We start from the raw sequence: 20,061 nt of genomic DNA, 5'->3' as shown, positions 1-20,061 counted from the left end.
AGGGCATTTACTATGTACCAGAAACTTTACATAAACCAACTAATTTAATCTCAAAACCCGTTAGGTAGATATTATTATTATTCTCATTTTCCAAAAGAAGAAACTGAGGATTAAGATATTCAGTAATGTGCACAAAGATATGTAACTAGTAAGTGACAGAAAACATATATATATATATTTTTTAAGATTATTTATTTATTTATTTGACAGAGATAGAGATCACAAGTAGGCAGAGGGGCAGGCAGAGAGAGAGGGGGAAGCAGGCTCTCTTCTGAGCAGAGCCCGATGTGAGGCTCAGCCCCAGGACCCTGAGACCATGACCTGAGCTGATGGCAGAGGCCCAACCCACTAAGCTACCCAAGTGCCCCCAAAAACATATTTTAACCTTCAATGTCATGCTCTAGACCACTGCACTATACTGCATCTATAAACTGTAATGCTATGTAATGAACACTGGCTTTGCAGCAAGACAAATGGCAATGAGCTGTGTGACTATGGGGAAATAACTGACTCTCCTTTAGCCTCAGTTTTCTTGCCTGTAACTGAAGAAGTTAACACCTGCCTCTCAAATACATAAAACAGTTAGCAGAGCATCTAGCACTTGGTAAGTGTTAAAATAAATTACAGCTAAAAATAAAAACCCTCCAAAAAGAGAAGTTTAGCTAACAAGGTGCAGAGCAATAAAATGCAGAGCCACTGGTTATCCACAAATCACTTAGGAGGGCTATGTGCTCTCCTGGTAGGTTGCCTAGCACAATGATAAAGCTGAGCTTTATATACATTTATATACATGTATATATACAAATATATAAATTATATGCATTTATATATAAATATACAATAAAAGTGTAAGCAACAATGGTTCAAGAGATATTGTTCTTACTAAATATTATTACACATGAAAATTATTTTAACATATAGCACTCAAACATTTCAAAGACATTCTTTATGTCTAGAAAAATCAAGACAAACTGGTAATATGTCTTCTAAAAAAATATTTAGAAACAAAAGGTCTTGGGTACCATGGTCAATCTTTATATTCACAGCAGTCAAAGGAGAAAAAAATGCACTTTTATGAAAACAGCATATTCTAGTCTTTAAAATGTCTCAAAACATTAAATAAAGATCACATTAAGAATGTTTCTAAAGGGGTGCCTGGGACTGCTCAGTGGGTTAAGCTGCTGCCTTCGGCTCAGGTCATGATCTCAGGGTCCTGGGATCGAGTCCCGCATCAGGCTCTCTGCTCAGCAGGGAGCCTGCTTCTCTCTCTCTGCCTGCCTCTCTACTTGCGATCTCTCTCTCTCTCTCTCTCTGTCAAATAAATAAATAAATAAATCTTTTTAAAAAAATTTCTAAATCTCTTCCCTACGTTCTCATCAAGAACAATGACAGCAAGCCTAGGGTAATATTATATTGGATATGTACATTAAAATCAATGTGTTGGAAACCAAGAAACTGTCCACAGATCTGCTTGGGAGCAGATTTAGAGACAGGCCATTCAATATTTTTAAAACTACTACAGGAAGCAAAATCTCAAGCTTAAGTGAGTAAAAACTATGTCTTATACTCAGGCATAGTAGGGCACAGGGGAAGGGTTATTGCTCTATCTAAAGCAAATTCAATTTGGTTTGTGGTTTGTAATCTTGCTATTTTAGGCAACAGGCAAGAGAAAAGAATTTCTGCCAAGGATAAAATCATGTAGAAAAGTGCTGGCAACCTTTGAGGTATTAAGAACCTGATAATCTACACTATTCTATAGTGGAGATTCTATATGCTATCTGCAGCCTTCAGTACAAGATAGAAACCCTATCCTTTAGTTAAGTAACAGCCAAGTGTAAGATAATCACTATTTAAAAAAAAAAAAAAAGCACAGTTTCAAAGATATTTAAGGAAGAAATAACACCAACTCTACATCAATTCTTCTAAAAACACAAGGGAAAGAAACACTTCCCAACTCATCTTATGAGGCCACATTATCATAATAATAAACTACACCAAGGACATTACAGGAAATGGAAAAAGCAAAACAATCCCTGAACAATACCCCTAATGAGCACAGATACTACAATACTACAATACTCTACAGTACCAAAGTATCAGCAAATTGAATCAAAACGTATACAAAGGATAATATACATCATGAGTCAGTGGAATTTTTCCCAAAGTGCAAGGTTGGTTTAACGTGTGAAAATCAATCAGTGTAATCCACCCAATTAACAAGACTAAAAAAGAAAAATCATGAGGTAATCTCAGTAGATGCAGAAAAAGTATTTGACAAAAATACAACATCCACTCATGACAAAAATTCTCAGAAACCAGTAACAGAGGAAACTCCCTTGAAGGGGATCTTGATAAAGGGCAGCTATGAAAAACCTAACACTAAGAACACACTTAATGGTGAAAGAGTGAATGCCTGCTCCCTAGGCTTGGAGAAAAGGCAAAGATATGCGTTCTCATTACTATGTTCAGTTTTTAACCAGTGGTCCTAATCAGTGGATTGAGGCAAGAAATAGAAATAAAAGGCACAATCACTGAAAAGGAAGAAGGAGAGGCTGTCTTAGATAGAAGCAGTTCATGATGCTCCAAATCAATTACAATAGTAACACAAAGCTAACTGATCACAGATCACCATAACAAATATAATGAAAAAGTCTGAAATATTGCAAGAATTAATGAAGACACAGAGTGAGCAAAGTCTGTTAGAAAAATAGTTCTGGGCGCACCTGGGTGGCTCAGTGGGTTAAAGCCTCTGTCTTTGGTTTGGGTCATGATCCCAGGGTCCTGGGATCAAGCCCCACATCGGGCTCTGTGCTCTGCAGGGAGCCTGCTTCCTCCTCTCTCTCTCTCTCTGCCTGCCTCTCTGCTTACTTGTGATCTCTGTCTGTCAGATAAATAAATAAAATCTTTAAAAAAAAAAGAAAGAAAAATAGTTGTGGGGGCACCTGGGTGACTCAGTGAGTTAAGCCTTTGCCTTTGGCTCAGGTCATAATCTCAGGCCCTGGGATAGAGCTCCGCATCGGGCTCTCTGCTCAGTGGGGAGCCTGCTTCCCCCTCTCTCTGCCTGCCTCTGCCTCATTGAGATCTCTCTGTCAAATAAATAAATAAAATCTTAAAAAAAAAAAAAAAGAAAGAAAAGGAAGAAGGATAATTAAGTCTACTCACAGATAACATGATTGTCCAAAGAGAAAATCCTAAGAATTTTTTAAAAAGCTACAAGAATAAATGAATTTAGCAAGATGAGAAAACAGAATATCAATATATCCAAATCAATTATTCTATGACTCAAGAAACAAACAACTAGAAATCAACTTTAAAGATAGTATCAATGTAATAGTATCAAAAATGCAAAACAGAGATAACTCAAGAAAATATGTGTAAGACTTATACACTGAAAACTAACATGGTTGAGAGAAATAAAGATCTAAAGAAATGAAGGCATACCATGTTCACGGATTAAAACACTCAGTATTAAGATGTCAATTCCTAATATGAACTGACCTATATTCAACATTATCCCAATCCCAATCTCATTACAAATACCTTTTTTGTAGAAACTGACAAGGTAATATTAAAATGTATATGGAAATGCCAAAGACCTAGAATAACAGTGATCTTAAGAAAGAAAGACTTCAAGACTTACTACAAAAGTCTTGTAGTTTTGTATTGTTATAAGGATAAACATAAAGACCAATGGAATATAACAGTCAGTCCAGAAATAGACCCAGGCATAAATACTCAGTGGATTTCTGACAAAGGTGCCAATGTAACTGAGTAGGGAAAAACTAGTCACCTGACCACTGCTGACCATTTTCAACAAATGGTGCTCCAACAATTGGATATACATAGGGGAAAAAAGTAGGTCTTAACCTTTACTTTATGCATACACAAAAAATTAACTTGAAATCGTTCATAGACCTGAATGTACAATCTGAAACTATAAAGCTTCCAGGAGAAAGCATACGAAAATCTTTCAGACTTAATTTAGGAATATTTTCTTAGGACACAAAAAGCATGAACCATAAAGGGAAAAAAAAAGATAAATATAACTTAAAATAAAAACATTTGCTCTTTGAAATATAACACTAGGAAAATGAAAATGCAAGCCTGAAAATAGGATAACTGTTATATCCACTTTTTCAAGGACTTGTACCCAGAATATACATAGAACTCTTGTAATCAATAGTAAGGGAAACAATCTGATTAAAAAACAATGGGTAAAAGATTTGACAAACATTTCACCTAAGAAGATACATGAATAGCAAATGAGCATTTGAAAAGATGCTCAACATAATTAATCATTCGAAAAATGCAAAATAAAACTAGAGTGAGATGCTATTACATATGCACTAGAAGGGCTAAACCTAAAGAGAAACACAAATACTAAATACCAAGTGTTGAAGAGAATGCAAAGCAACTGGAAATCTCATATACTGCTGGTGGGAGTGCAAAATGGTATAGCCATTTTGGACCACAGTTTGACAGTTTCTTGAAAAGTTAAACATATACTTACCAATAACACCACAATCCTATTCCTTGGTATGAAAAAACATATATCCATGTAAAGCCATGCAGACAAATGTTAACAGCAATTTAATTCATAATTGCCCAAACCTGAAAACTACTCAAATGGCCATCAACTGATTAATGGATAAATGAATTTTGTTATAGCCATTCCATTAACTAGTATTCAGCATTTAAAACTTAAGAACTATGGATACATGTAACAATACTAATGAATCTCAAAAGTATCATAAGTGAAAGAAGTCACAAAAAGAAAGAAGTGACACATTAAAAAAAGGTACATATTGTATGATTCTAGTCAATGACATTCTAGAAAATGCAAAATTATACTGACAGAATGCAGATCTGTGGCTGGCAGGGACTTGCAGTGGGGTGAGGTATATAACTGCAAACAGGCAGGAAGAACCTGATGAAATACCAAAAATGTTTTATCTCCTAATTTTGGTTATACCATTGTATAAATGTGGTACAATTCAGAGACCAATACTCTTAAACAAATTTCATCTAAATAAAAGTGACTAAAAATAAAGGAATAAAGCATATTTCCCCTGGATATCTCAAGTTTTGTAATATCAAAAGATACAGTTAAATTTAGCTAAAGTTGACACATGGTGATATTAAAAGCTTTCTTAAAGGCCATAAGAGTCTGAATGATTGTTTAACAGTTTTACACACCTCTCAGTACCAACACCCTCAAACCTGGTTAGTTTGGTTAGCTCAAGCTTCAGTTCCTTACCTAAGAAGTTACTAAAGTTAGAATTTACTAAAGTTAGAGGTTACTAAAGTCAGTAACTACACACTACTAAATCTACTATGTCTTCCTGACAGAACAAATTATTTGTAGCAACTGAGGTCAAATCCTTTGATTTAAGATCTATTGCTGAGTAAACATCAAGAGTTAACAGAATAATTCCTTAACGCATAAAAGACCATACTATAGTTTACAAAAAATGGTATTTATCCCTTCAAAGCTTTTTTCTGCAGGAAGATATTTATAATATTGCCTGATGACTCACATGAACTACAGCTGAACTTTAGATTTTGCTGTTTTATCACAAAAACCTTCTGACTTATTTACTAGGGTATTCTGTCACTTATTCCTGTTGCTTTTTTTTTTTTTAATATAAGGAAAATTAACTTATGTTAAGTAAGAAATAGTTTCTAAAACTGCTAAAGTAATATTATACTACAGGTAAAGACTTTTCTCCATCATCTTAGGAAACAAGAATTAGTGAGAAGCAAAAATGAAAATGACTAACTGGGGGAAAAGCCACATCTATGTCTAACCTTTTAAAGTCACTTTTGTCGAAGCTTATGGTGGAAAAAAAATTTTTTAAATATAGTTTCTACTTTAAATACAGGTGGAGGAAAAATCTTATTCTCACTTGCAAACCAACCTTCTTAACTTGGACACTAAAAATGTGCAGTCCTATACACTGTATTTGAGATGATGAAAGCCTTGATAGGACAATGAATTTCAAGAATTTCAAGAATTGTAGCAAACTGATTTTCTAACAATAAAAGTATCTTCTGAAGTTAATTTCACCCCAATTTCTTACTCAGCTATCACCAAAGTGAGAAAATGTGGGTATTCAGATAGAGAGGCTAGACTTTTTCTCTAGGAAAAGGAAAACATAACCTTATGTGTTATGTTTATGAGAAAATAGTTTGCCAGCAAATTGCAGAATATAGAAGAAAATGAGATAAAAAAGCAAGAATTTTTTGAACCACGGGACAACATCTGTTCTTATTCTCTAGAGGCTCCAAAACAAGAGAAAATCCTAACTGCACTCTGCAAAAATTTTTACATTGTTGGTAACTGCAGTCCATTCAAAGATCTAAAAAGAAGTTTTCTCCTAACAAACAAAAACTTTAAACTTTTTCAATTTGGAGACAGATGTTAAATCTCAAATATAGAAATTTGCCTTTTGTAGACAGGTAACTGCCTTCATATCAGAGATCTATCTAAAACTAGTGAAATTCATTATGCAGGAATTGATAAAAATCTTGTTAAATGAGCTTGACAATCCGTTATATTTCGTTATATGACATTAGGACAATACTACAGTCTGTGATATATGCCCTACCAACATTATAACTTTATTCATAACTGCCAAAACTTGGGAGGCAATCAAGATGTCCTTCAGTTACGAATGGCTGAATAAACTGTGTTAAGTTCAGACAATGGAATATTACTTAGCACCAAAAAGAAATGAGCTATCAAGTTATGAAAAGACATTTAAGGAATCTTAAAACCACATTACTAAGAGGAAGATGCCAACATGAAAAAGCTACATATTCTAGGATAACTTTCTGGAAAACGCAAAACTGTAGAGACAGTAAAAAGACGGTGGGTGCCAAGGGGTTAGCAGGGAGAAAAAAAGGGATGAACAGGCAGAACACAGAGGATTTTTAGGAAGTGAAACCGTAGCATCATATTATGATACTATAATGGCAGATACTTGTCATTATACTTTTTTTAAAAACCCCACAGAATGTACAAAACCATTTACATATAATGTAAACTATGGACTTTTGGTGATAATAATGGTGTCAATGTAGCTTTACACATTATAACAAAAGTAGCACTCCAGTGGGAGGTGCCCGTAGTAGGGAGTCTATGCATGTGGAGGGGGTAGGGAGTAAACAGGAACTCTGTAGTTTCCACTCACTTTTGCTGTGAATTTAAAACTGCTCTAAAAAATGAAGTCTATTTTTAAAAAAGGATACTGACACTTTAGTTGGTTTTTAGTATCTGGTCTGAAGTTCTCCATTTAAGGACAGGATCAATATATACCTATCTCTGTAAAGAAATTATTATAATTAGATTGAATATGCAGTGTTTTCAAACTTCATTTTAAACATAAATTTTAAAAAGGGAAGTGATCTAAGTACAGTTGGAACATTTCTAAAACTGGTTCAGAGCTTTCTCTACACAAATTCTTACATTTTGGGAATGAGACGGTAAGACGCACACTGGTTAAATGAACTTTGTTTAATTTTTTTTTTTTTAAGATTTTATTTATTTGTCAGAGAGAGAGAGAGAGAGCATAGGCAGACAGAGTGGCAGAGGGAGAAGCAGGCTCCCCACAGAACAAGGAGCCCGATGTGGGACTCGATCCCAGGATGCTGGGATCGTGACCTGAGCTGAAGGCAGCCGCTTAACGAACTGAGCCACCCAGGCGTTCCTAAATGAACTTTGTTTAAAAACAGAATAGAATTTGGGGCACCTGGGTGGCTCAGTTGGTTGAGTGTCCAACTCCTGGTTTTGCCTCAGGTCCTGATCTCATGGGTCATGGGATCCAGTCCTGTGCTGGGTTCCAAGCTCAGAGTCGGCTTGGATATTCTCTCCCTCTGCCCCTTCCCCCACTCATATGCTCTCTCTCTCTCTCTTTCAAACAAATAAATCTTTAAAAAACAAAAAACAGGACAGAATTTGATAACTCAAAAATATTCTTGGAAATACTTGGTCAAAGCCTCTCATCTTATAAATAAAGAAAATGAGGCTCAGAGAAGCTACATAATTCTTCCCAGGACCCCAAGGCTATTTAAGACAGAAGGACTAGAACTTTGGTATTCTAGAGTTTCGTGGTTGCTTTTTCATTACACTACTATCATTCAAGAAAACAAAATTGTGTTAGATTTCTTAAAGTTCAGAGATGTAAATTTTTTCTTCTTCATCCATTTTAAGAGGATATGAATCCAATTAGTGTATTTTTTGGCTGATAAGCACTCCCTCATGCTCTGCCCACTTACTCATTTATTCTGCCTCCTTGATTTTTCCCAGAGGTCATTTAAAAAGAAAATCATATTTTAGTAATTCTAAGAGCCAAAGAAAATGTTTTATCATGAAAGTGAATATAAAACCCACGTGTGGGTTATTACTAAAGCAAGGGCTATGTTCCCCATTCCACCATTGTTAGTCAGAATTTAGAATCCTGCTTGACCTCTAACAGAGGTAAAAATCTACCCTTGGTGGGAGCAGCTGTGACTCTGTGAAAGAAGCTACAAATAACATGCTGGGAAATTCAGCAGGCACTGTTATTATATCCTGTTTATACTGTCATTTTTCCTATCAGTAGGATATTATTTATACAGACCCCACCCATGAACTTCTTGTTTATCTTATTATAGAAATCCTCCAAATCTATAAAAAGAAGCCTCTGTATTTGTTTCTGGAACAAGCACATGTGTTATAATTTTGCACCTCACTACATTTTTTTTATTTAGCATTTTCTTTTGTTATGCTTGTTCTCATTTTTATCTCAAGGTTGATTTATTTCATTATTTCACATATTAGAGTTGAACTTAACTTTTATTTATTTATTTGTTTGTTTATTTGACAGACAGAGATCACAAGTAGGCAGAGAGGCAGGCAGAGAGAGAGGAGGAAGCAGGCTTCCCACTGAGCAGAGAGCCTGATGTGGGGTTTGATCCTAGGACCCTGGGATCATGACCTGAGCCGAAGGCAGAGGCTTTAACCCACTAAGCCACCCAGGTGCACCTGAATTTAACTTTTTAAGACTCCATTATAGGACAAAGATTCTGGAACGCCACATCTTAAACTTTATTTTGGGGTAGATTTCATCAGGTAGATATTCCTCTAAGATACATTGGACTAATTTGTTTAAAGATAAAAAAGTGCCTATATACTGAGATCAGGTACCCATGGTGAGTTAGTCCTAAATGCTAGAAGGCTTCCTTACATAGGCTACCTGTGCCAGTATGCCAGTAATGAGAGCCAGGCTTTATACTGGTTCTCACCAACTCATATTCTGTAACTGGATCTCTTTTCTAGAATGAAAAGCCCTGTCCCTGAGTCTAGCTTGATGGCTGGATGGGCCGGATGAAAGCATAACCCAATAATACATGAGAAATATATGAATTCACCAAGTTTATCAATGGGACAATGAAACAATGCGGTTGTAAATCATCCCCACTCCCCTGCCTTATATAAATAATTCAATTAAAGCAGATAAGAGAAAAAAATGGGTTTCCTTAAGGGCAGAAACTCATGCTGCACTTTTGGAGTAAATAAATAATTATTTTTGGAGAGGGAACATCACTGGACAAAGTCAATGGATAAATTTTCATATGTATAGCTTGTGTTAGCTTCACTAAAATTCCCTTTACCCTACAAGACAGCACTACAAGGTAGATAGGTAAATAAATCTCTGAAATCTTCAGAGAGCACATATAATGCTAGACTCTCAGGATATATAAGAAAGATCACAGCATTTAAAGAACTCTAAATGCATAAACAAATGCATAACTGAAATGGAGCTTAGTATCTAAGCATGGTGAACTTAGTGTAATTGATTTTAGAAAAAAAGAGAAATCTACAGGAGCCAAAGTGATCAGAGAAGTCAGAATGAGAATAATAACAGCTAATCTTGATAAACACAATTTTATAAGGCTAAGGTGAGATGGGGAAAGGCATCCTAGGCACAAACGATTTGTAAGGATCCAAGCGAGAATTCTGAAAATGGCAAGGACCTAAATTTAGCTAAGGAGAATAGTGAACAGAAGATGACAATAAAAAGGAGGCTGGTGCCAGACTATAAGGAGTTTCATTTTTCAGACAATGGAGAACTATCAAAGATATATAATTAAGGGAAAATGCACCCAAGCTTTTCGAGCAAAAATGAAGAGGAGGAAGAATAAGTTGGACTGAGGTTGAAATGGGGAAAGAAGTTTTTAACAGCATCAAATCCTATGGTTACCGCAGCAAAAGAAAGGTCCATGTGATAAACAGATATTTTCAAAAACAGGAGATGGCATCATGATGACTCTTACTGAGTGGGACAATGTTAAAACTATGCCAGTCCATTGAACTTAATGTCAGGAAAGCTTACCAATCTCCTAGAATAGTACTTCTCAAACCAAAATTACCTGGGGATCTGATTAAAATGTAAATTCTGATTCAGTACATGTAGAGTGGTACTCTGTATCTTTACATTTCTAACAAGCTCCAAATTAGCTCTTCCATGGACTACACTTTGAATAGCAAGATGCTGAAACATCTTTCATTCTCCCTTTCCAAAAAGGCAAGGCTACTATGTTTAATCCACTATTGTATAGCTAATCCTTTTTACTCCTAAGAAATTCCATTTAAAGGTACTTTATTATAATTTACATCAAAGTCAGGTGGGTTTCAAAAGCTACTATTTTAAAAGTCTAAGATGATTCAAGATTCAGAGTATTCAAGATGCCGAGAAATATTTCCACCTGGAAAAAAAAAATCAACTCTATAATACTGTTCTATAACACTACAATTTTGTTCTTTTCTGTAGGGTGGCAAACTAGAAGATACTATTGCTTATAATCTTGGAGGCAAAGTAAAAGTCCTAAAGAAAACACTCCATCTTTTCATAGTGCCCATCAGTGGATTTTGGTAAAACTCACTTAACTTGCCCTTATAGTCCCGTTAGCATATTCCTTAATCCTTGGAGATAAAGGTAAGAATTTATTTTAAGTATTTTTTGAAAATTATAAAAATTAAATTCACACACCATCCCCCCGTTTAAGATTTCTAAATGGAAGGATATGCCTTTTATTAAAATCTTTTACCGTGAACAGAGGCATCATTTATAAAAATATATTACTAGTGTTATATATTATACACACATACATGTATTAAGATTGGTTGACCTTAGATTCCTGGGATGAAATTTAAGACTCCTGAGGTCTCAAGTTTCATCTTTAAACATATTTATGGTCAATAACAACCTTTTAGGTAAATTAGCTTCGATATATATCGATGTCTAGAGAACAGAAATGATATCTTAAAACTGGAAGGTACTGTATGATCAGATCCAACTATTTCATTGTAGAGGTAAGAAACTGAGATGCAGAGGCTAAAAAGCCCAAAGTCACATAGCTGCTAATGGCATGTTAAAAAAGGGTGGGAGGAGGAAAAATATAATTTTCCTATCTATTAATAGACAACATACAACAATGTATCAACTACAAAACGTAGTTAAAAGAGTTTCTGGTTCCTCTCATGACTAGGGCATAGTTGATTTTATTAAGGTCTTATAAACCACTGATATCCAAGAAGGGAAGACTACATACCAACAAAGAAGACATACTACCCCAGAATTTAAGAACTCCATAAAAAAACGCAGTCTGAATAGAGAATGACACATATACACCACACACTGAAGATGGGGCTGTGGTGGAGTGGGTAATGGGATGAGATATAAAGAACAAAGAGAAACCATGATAACTCTTATCTTCTCAGTAATGGTTTGAGGAAAGCTTTCACATAGAGAAAGGTGGTTAAAAAAAAACAACAAACAACTTCCTTTACTCTCATGAATCATTTTTTAATTGGTAAAATCAGGAATTAGGAGGACCGTAAAGCTTTTAAAAATATGAAATGTAGATAGCAGTTGGATGTGCGTGTGTCATGAGCTTTGTCACAATTACAAGAAAACCACAGAACCCTTCTTTAGCCATAAAATGGGGAATTTTGTGCTTATCACAAATGCTATAAAATTTACTAGCACAAGTAAAAAAAAAAATCACTGGAGAAGTTCCATGATACCAGAGACAATGGGTTTTAAATCACAGGCATACATTATTATGCCTAAGTTGACAGGTCTGCACTGCAATGCAGAAATGCAAGCAATATTCCAACATCTGCACCAGAAGGCAGAGACTAGACATGATTCCAGAATAAAGGGCTCTTCAGCTCTTACCTGTAACCTGTGCAACAACTGCTTGGGAAATCCTCCGATTGGCAAGAAAGGCTTTGATTTCCTCTTTTATCACACTGCTGTCCCTCCTAACAAAAACAGAAGACAAGACCAACAATGTATGTTGAAGGTAGAAATCCTCATCTTTGCTAAGAAAGGTGAAGCAGAGAGGTGGGGAGAACATAGAAAGAAAGGACACAAAAATAAAGGTAAACAGACCAAGCTTGTGTGAAAATATGAAATTAAAACAAACCAAGAAACACCAAATATTCAAGTCCTAAAACATCACACCATCAGACAGACGTGTTAGTGAATGCCACAGGAGATATAAGTCTCATACCAGAGGATGGTTAATCGCATGCTGTGTATAATTCACATTAGGAACAAGGCTGCCATATGGTATATACTAAGTTTCATTACTGAGGAATGAATATACCTTACAAAGACAGAAGCCCTAGAAAAATAAAAAACAACAACAACAACAAAAATCAGTTGTGAGTAGCTTGTGAGCTTGCGTGTTAACTACACAACTGCATAAATATCATGTTTAGTCATTTTAAAACCTTTGTTAAAGGAACAGAAATCATCATCATTCTTACAACTGCTAAAATATTAGCCATTTTAGGAAATTTAATTTGCCTTCTTTTTCCTGTTAAGCCAAAAAATAAAAATAAGTGGGAGGAGGTGAATATAGAATTTTTTAAATATAAAAAAGGTATTTATTTATTTCCTGTTATATGTAATATCTAGAATACTTAAAATTATGTCATACTATGTCCTTGAGATTACATATTATGGACCTAATTTTTCCTCCACCAGAAAACAACAAACTCTCAAAAGACTAGACATTTACTAGAATAACAATGAGAAGCAAGACTTCTATTTCCCCATCAGAATAATAAAGTAAAACTTACACTGAAACCCTTAAAGCCAACCAATTTCTCGTTGAATGCTTTATGTCCAAGAGGATTACATAAGTAAAGCACTGATTTTTCATCAAGCTCAAAAGCAACACAGAAGAGCAGTAATTTATAATCCCATATAGGGTCAGCAAACTATGGCTAAATCTGGTCTCCCATCTGTTTTTATACAACCTATGAGCTAAGAATGGTTTTCACAGATGAACACTTGCAATCATTACTTGGTGACAGAGAACACTAACTCTGAACATGAATTAAGCTAAGTATCATGTCCTCCCCACCAAAAATTCCATTCTTCTCATTGGTAGACCTGTATTTTAAAAACTATTTCCAATTACTAATATTCTATATTGAATTTTGTCAATAAAAATTTGTGATCTTTTTGTTTTCTCTTAGCTTTAAGTATGCATTATATTCTCAATTTTGCCTCTTGGCCACAAAGTATAAAATGCTTACCATCTAGTCTTTTCCAGAAAAAGTTTACTGACCTTTGATCTGAGATAAAGAGACCATGAAATCTTTACAAATCATTTTGTAAATGAACCACAAACTTCTATTAGGAGCTCAAGTCTCTTTAAAGATTATTTGAAGCAATGAAAGAAAAGATCCTGTTCAAAAAGAACCAGCTGTGATTTGACTTAAAGCAGGTATTTTAGCCCCTTGGTGAGGAAGGGGCTATACATTCTGTTGGTGGATTCCATGTTCCCTTTCAGGAATTTTGAAAAAGGTTAGAGAACAACAGTAGGGACAACTTTCAATCTGAAGCTCTTAATAGTGCATTCCTGATCTACTGGTTGGAAATCCTAGTCAAAAAGACTTCTAGGTTAAGAAAATAGTCTGGGGCCTAATCCAATATTTAAAATTTCTCATACTCACCTAGATTCTGATCTAGATACTAGCTAGATTCTTTCCAAAACTTTCACTTATTTATATTTGAAGTTATTTCTTTGAAAAATATGATTTTCATTTTATTTAAAAACTGTGTATGGGAAAGAAAAAGGCACAAATAAATACACTTTAAAGTCAAATAAAACTGCTCAGTAAAATACAGATAGGTAGAATAGGCCAAATGGCTCGCAAATACCCACCAATAAGCAGCTGAGCAAGAGATGACTTCAGTGGTATGACATTCACTTGCCTTATGTAAGTAAAACAACTAAATCATTTAGTTTCTGATAGAACTTCAAAATTAATCTGAAAAATTTTAAATAAAGTACTGCATTGAAATATAGAGAATAGCCATCTAGGAAAATGAAAACTGAGTTTAAGAGAGAATAACATGGAGGATATTAGAAGAAGGGAAAAATGGAGGAGGAGAAATCAGAGTGGGAGACTATGGAGACTATGGACTCCGGGAAACAAACAGAGGGTTTTAGAAGGGGGGATGGGTGTGCCCAGTGATGGGTATTAAGGAGGGCATGGATTGCATGGAGCACTAGGCGTTACACGTAAATAGTGAATCATGGAATACTGACATCAAAAACTAATGACAGACTATATGGTGACTAACATATACACACATACACAAAAGAGAATATTTATTAGGTTAAATTAAAAATGTGCTTTTTGTGGGGAAAATGATTAAATGATATTTTCTTGACTACTGATTTAAATCAATTTATTTTAAATTGAAATTTTTTTTTCACCTAGAGTAGACACTAAATCATAAAGAGAAGATAACACTCAATTATTCCAATAGAAAATATCCAGTTTGTGAATTATTCACAGCCTTGCAGTACAATATTATCAAGGACTGCAGTAAGACAGAAGGAACTTCAAAAAGTCTGCAAAACAGCAGCAATTCACTTACCCTCTCATAGACTATATTTTTAGATTTACTTGGCAAGTTTGTAAGTACCCACAATGAGTTAAAAAAAATAGTAACAAAACCTCTTTTGTCAACTGTTTTACCAGAGAGAAGCTTTTTCAAATCTAAGAAAAACTCAAGACTTAAAAAATAAGGTTATGCTTGGGCAAGTGATTTAATATAGCTGGACCCTGGTTTCATCATTTAGTAAAATGAGAACATTAAAGCCCTCATCACAAGACTCTTGAAATTTTTCTCTACACACTGAAATTAAATTTAAATGAAATATAGTATTAAATGTGTGTATATGTATATGTGTATAATATATAAAATAAAAAATTCTTCAATGTAAAAATTTTTGAAACTGTAAAAGCATTCAATAAACAATGATTATTATTTTATAAAACACCAGAAAGAATCTCATGTAAAGAAAAAACAAATGATCTGCTGTAACAACCTATGACTGAAGTAAACATCTGCATGAGGTACTTTAAGGCACCATGGAAAGATTTCTATGAAGTCAATTTAGGCACAAGCAGTGATGTGTCATCTAGTTATTTTCTTTCTTTAAAAAAAAAGATTTTATTTATTTATTTGACACAGAGAGAGATCACAAGTAGGCAGAGAGGCAGGCAGAGAGAGAGAGGGGGAAGCAGCCTCCCTGCTGAGCAGAGAGCCAGATGTGGGGCTTGATCTTAGGACCCTGAGATCATGACCTGAGCCGAAGGCAGCAGCTTAACCCACTGAACGACCTAGGTGCCCTGGTCTAGTTATTTTCACTAGGTACAGATATCCCCTGCTTTCTAAAAGTTTGCATTATGCCTCTCTGCTTTTATAAAAGACCTACATAGAATGGTAACAGCATTTTTTTTTTTTTTTGTAAAAGTTTCAGTTAGTGAAAACGCGTACTAACGGAGCTCTTTCCTAAAAGTGAAGTGGCATAACTCAAGCTTTCAGATAGTGGGGGGAACCTGCATTTTCAAAATAGTAATAGTATTCAACTTTCAGTTGTGTCCAATTCTCTTGTGTATTTCAAAGATCTCCAATCTATAGGTTAACTTGTTCTTTAAACTCTCAAATATCCCCCCTTATTTAGTCTTGAGCTGCCTCTCCTACTGTCCACATAGCAACTCTGTGAAATGAGTTTCTTGGTGTGGAAACTCCTTTGTTTACTCCATATTTAATTTTCATATACTCTCCTACTGCTTGCTTTCTCCCTTTGTTTGAAAATTTTCATCCTCTTTAAAAAGAACGAATGAATCCCTTTTCTTCGCTTTTTTTGAGAACTGATTTTTTCAAGTTTTTATCACCCAGCACTCATCACAATTCACTTACAAAATTTCACATTCCTCATGATTTGTATTCCTCAAGTCTTACGAAATTAGAGTGAAACACAAGTTGATTTTTCTTTGACTCCAAAGCTTACTTCCAAGATGAGCTACCAGTCTACTGGCATCAAACCACTTCAAATCTATGTCATTTCCTCCTACCACCTTTTCCAAATCACAGCCACTGTGAATTCTTCTATCTGGGTGCTTTCCATAAAATTCTTGTTTCCACCTTCCACTACCATTAATTTTATAACTTGCTAAATTTTCCATTGTTATCTACAGACCTTTTTTTTTTTTTTTAAAGATTTTGTTTATTTATTTGACAGACAGAGATCACAAGCAGGCAGAGAGGCAGCAGAGAGCCCTATGTGGGACTTGATCCCAGGACCCGGGGATCATGACCCGAGCCAAAGGCAGAGGCTCAACCCACTGAGCCATCCAGGTGCCCCTCTACAGACCTTTCTTAACATCCAAAATGAATTAATCAGGAATGCCTCTTTGTAGAATCACCCTTTCTTTAAGATACAATATAACTGTCATCTAGTCAGAGAAGTTCTCCCTGATCCTCACAGCTAAAAAAGATCTCTTTCTTCCAACAGCTAACTTTATCATTTCAATTATACTACTCACATGCCAATATGTTACATGCTATTCTACATTATAGTCATTCCTGATCTGGTCTTATCACTCCTACTAGCCTGTGAAGTCTTTCAGCACAAAGATTGTGTCTTATTCATCAGGGGGTTTGCATATAATAGAGCTTAATTTGTTCAATGAATGAACAAATTTGAAGTTGAAGATAAAAGGTTGTAAAATGGCAAACCTGATCTAGATAATTTATAAAAAAGCTCTAAATTCTTAATCTCAAATATGTTTAAGCTTCCCAAATCAGAATGGAAAGTTATTTGTGCTAGCTCAAAATGGCAATCCTTCCTTTTCTGGAACAAAGACTATTAAAGACTACATGTTTAAAAATTAAATGCTTTAAGATCTTCCATATTCTCTCAGTTGATATATACTACACATTCTTTAGGACTCCTTAAAGTAGCCATCTAACTCAATGACTTCCAGAGATGGAGCAATACCTACAAGGACAGACTATATCACAGATGGGAAAATACAATTACATACAAACTCTTTAACTTTTGAATAAGAATCTCCTCCCTTTGATTTCTACAGGGAGATAAAGCATAATTTAAAATTTTTGAAGATAACTTTAAAAGGAAAGCTACTCTAATGTATACACAACATAGTAACTGAATTTAGGAAATAAATATCCTAAATCGCCTATTGTTAGGGATACAGTTGAGCACTTGGAATAAAGTCCTGCATCTTATATATAAAATACAAACACAGTCTTAAAATTTAATACATGGGTAGTTAAGAATAACAACTTAATATATGGCATTATTTATGAATTCTTGATAAGCCTCATTTCAATTGTTATTTTATAGTATATATATGAAAGAACAGATCTACACTATAATATTAACAAATATATACTGACATATAAATATATATGTTAATAGATGCAATTTAAAAATACTAGTATGTATATGGGTTTTTCATTCTAGCTTTTTGCTTTAAAGTCCTTCCTAAAACGTTATATATTCAATAAATTGTTGAGAACTCACTATCTAGGGTTTTTTTTTTTTTACCCCAAGCAATTAAAAAGTGGGAAAAGTAGCAGTTTCTTTCTTTCTGATTCTTTCTTAACAAGTTTATCAGGTATACAGTTAAAAGTTAATTTCTACAAAAAATTTCCTTTGCGTACCTTGAAATTTTTAGGTGTCAAGTCTATGAACTCAATGGGCTATGTGATTTGTAAAATACTTATGACTGAGTGTTACAAAGGTTAGGAAATGTGAGCACGCAAGATGTGAATTATATATGATTATCTAGAAAAGGAGGCAGGAAGGCATTTAGATACCCATTCTCCCCACTTAGAGCCCACCAAATCTAATTCACTACAATTTCATAGTATTGAGTGATTAGCAAGGGCAGTACAGCCCTATGTGGCACAGTATACTCAGAAAAATTCACTGCTCAAAAATTTCTCTAACATTCTACCAAATAAAAATTCCTCTGGTTAGTAACTGATCTGAAGTGGCAAATACCATGGGGGTGGGTAGAGGGAGGGAGGAGCAGCCCATTAAGTCATTCACAACTTCCATTTGTGTTACATCATCCACTGTTCTTAAAATCTTACTGAAATCTACAGACATGAAAAACTTATTTACAGAGGCAACAGATACCACAGACATGGTAATAAAGACATGGGTTAGAATTCAGGCTCTACCCACTTTGAATTTTCTTGGGCTACTTATTTAAATTTAATGAATCTCAATTTCTCCGCTGTACCTCATACATAGCATGGTTATAATGATTAAAAGTGAGAACAACCATGCAATAAACCTCTCCCTCTGACCTAAGGATCATTATTACGTGCAAACTTGAGGTGGGCATAAAGGAGGAGTGCAGGTGTGGGTGAGGACACAATGGCAGAGAACTACAGAGAGCCAGAAGGTTCAATGAGACCCTTAGATGATTACAGAACCAAAGTAGCAGTTCATAGAAAGAAGCAAAGAATAGGGTAAAGATAAAAGTATTGTAACTATGCAATAAGTGGCAGTAAATTCAATGCAAAAACATGCATATTTTTAATGATAAAACTTGAATGTGTGTTAATTGTGGGATTTAACTACAAATCCTAGTCACTGCTAAATAGGTTTTCTATTTTGAGAACACAGTTGTATTATAACATTACGCCAATATAAGAGCGAACAGTTGAGTTTTTAGACCCTTGTAGTCAAGTTTTAGACCTTGGCCAATATTCAGAGCCTTTTGTTAACAAGAAAGTTTCCGTAAATTTTGTGGTAGTCTAATACACATTTGGGAATTAATTGTTATGTTAAAAGCTTATTAAAACTGACCAATGACAGCAACAATATAAATTTTATATTGATATCCTCTCTACTCAGGATAATTAAAAGCTAATCTTGTTATATTTCAATGACTTAAGTAACTTCTACTTGACGTAATGGTTCTCCCTTTCAATCATGACAATGATACACATGTTAAATTCATGTTAACTTTGGCCAGCTGTTTTAACAAGTGAAAATGAATTCAAAACCAAATAATCTCTTACACTTTAAGTTTTAAAAGTTTAAATAACAGGGTTCTATGGCTGCTCTATAAAACCATTCATTACAGGAATTACATTGTAATAGATGGAAGAGTCCATTTAGTTCACAATTCCACACAAGGCAGTGCTACCCTAAAAATAAATTCGGGACAGTTTATTTAAAAGAGTTTACCACTGTGGTACTAGAGAATGGATCTTCCATATGCAACATTAAGTCACCATTATACTGTCTTCAGTCTTAAAAGCCTTAGGAAGAACTATAACTCAACACTACAGGTTTTGACTTTATTTTGACAAATTTGTGCTACAACTTCTTTATCTACTGTAACTAATCTATCTGCAGGCTTTCCTCCTACTACAGTAGTGATAATCTATTGAAAACAATACTTTTATGATGTCTATTCCTACAGACCTGTAAAAAATCCTTAATTCCAAACAAATTAAACATAAACTACTTGTGTGGAACGCAAATCTTCCCAAACCTGTACTGCATCCTAAAATAATATTCTTATTACCATAGTCTAGAGCTCATGCAACCTTTATAAAACTGAACATCCTTGCCTTTTCTACCTTTTACTATTCCTTTAACTTTAAATAAAATTCCTATATTTCAAAACGAAAGCTATTCTTTTAGATT

The 20,061-nt window shown here is 34.6% G+C and overlaps 1 protein-coding gene across 10 annotated transcripts in view; it reads right to left on the bottom strand.

The window, feature by feature from the left end:
• Window positions 1-20,061, bottom strand: part of HMBOX1 (homeobox containing 1) — a 194,177-nt gene that overhangs the window by 88,408 nt on the left and 85,708 nt on the right. For all 10 annotated transcript variants that reach the window (XM_082726890.1, XM_082726891.1, XM_082726884.1 and 7 more), the window contains exon 4: window positions 12,225-12,310. In XM_082726890.1, coding sequence (XP_082583016.1) covers window positions 12,225-12,310 — 86 coding nt within the window. The remainder of the gene's footprint in view (window positions 1-12,224; window positions 12,311-20,061) is intronic.

Source organism: Mustela nivalis, assembly GCF_964662115.1.
Source record: "Mustela nivalis genome assembly, chromosome: 4".
In the NCBI taxonomy this organism is placed as follows: Eukaryota; Metazoa; Chordata; class Mammalia; order Carnivora; family Mustelidae; genus Mustela; species Mustela nivalis.
This window is presented reverse-complemented; position numbering and strand designations above follow the sequence as displayed.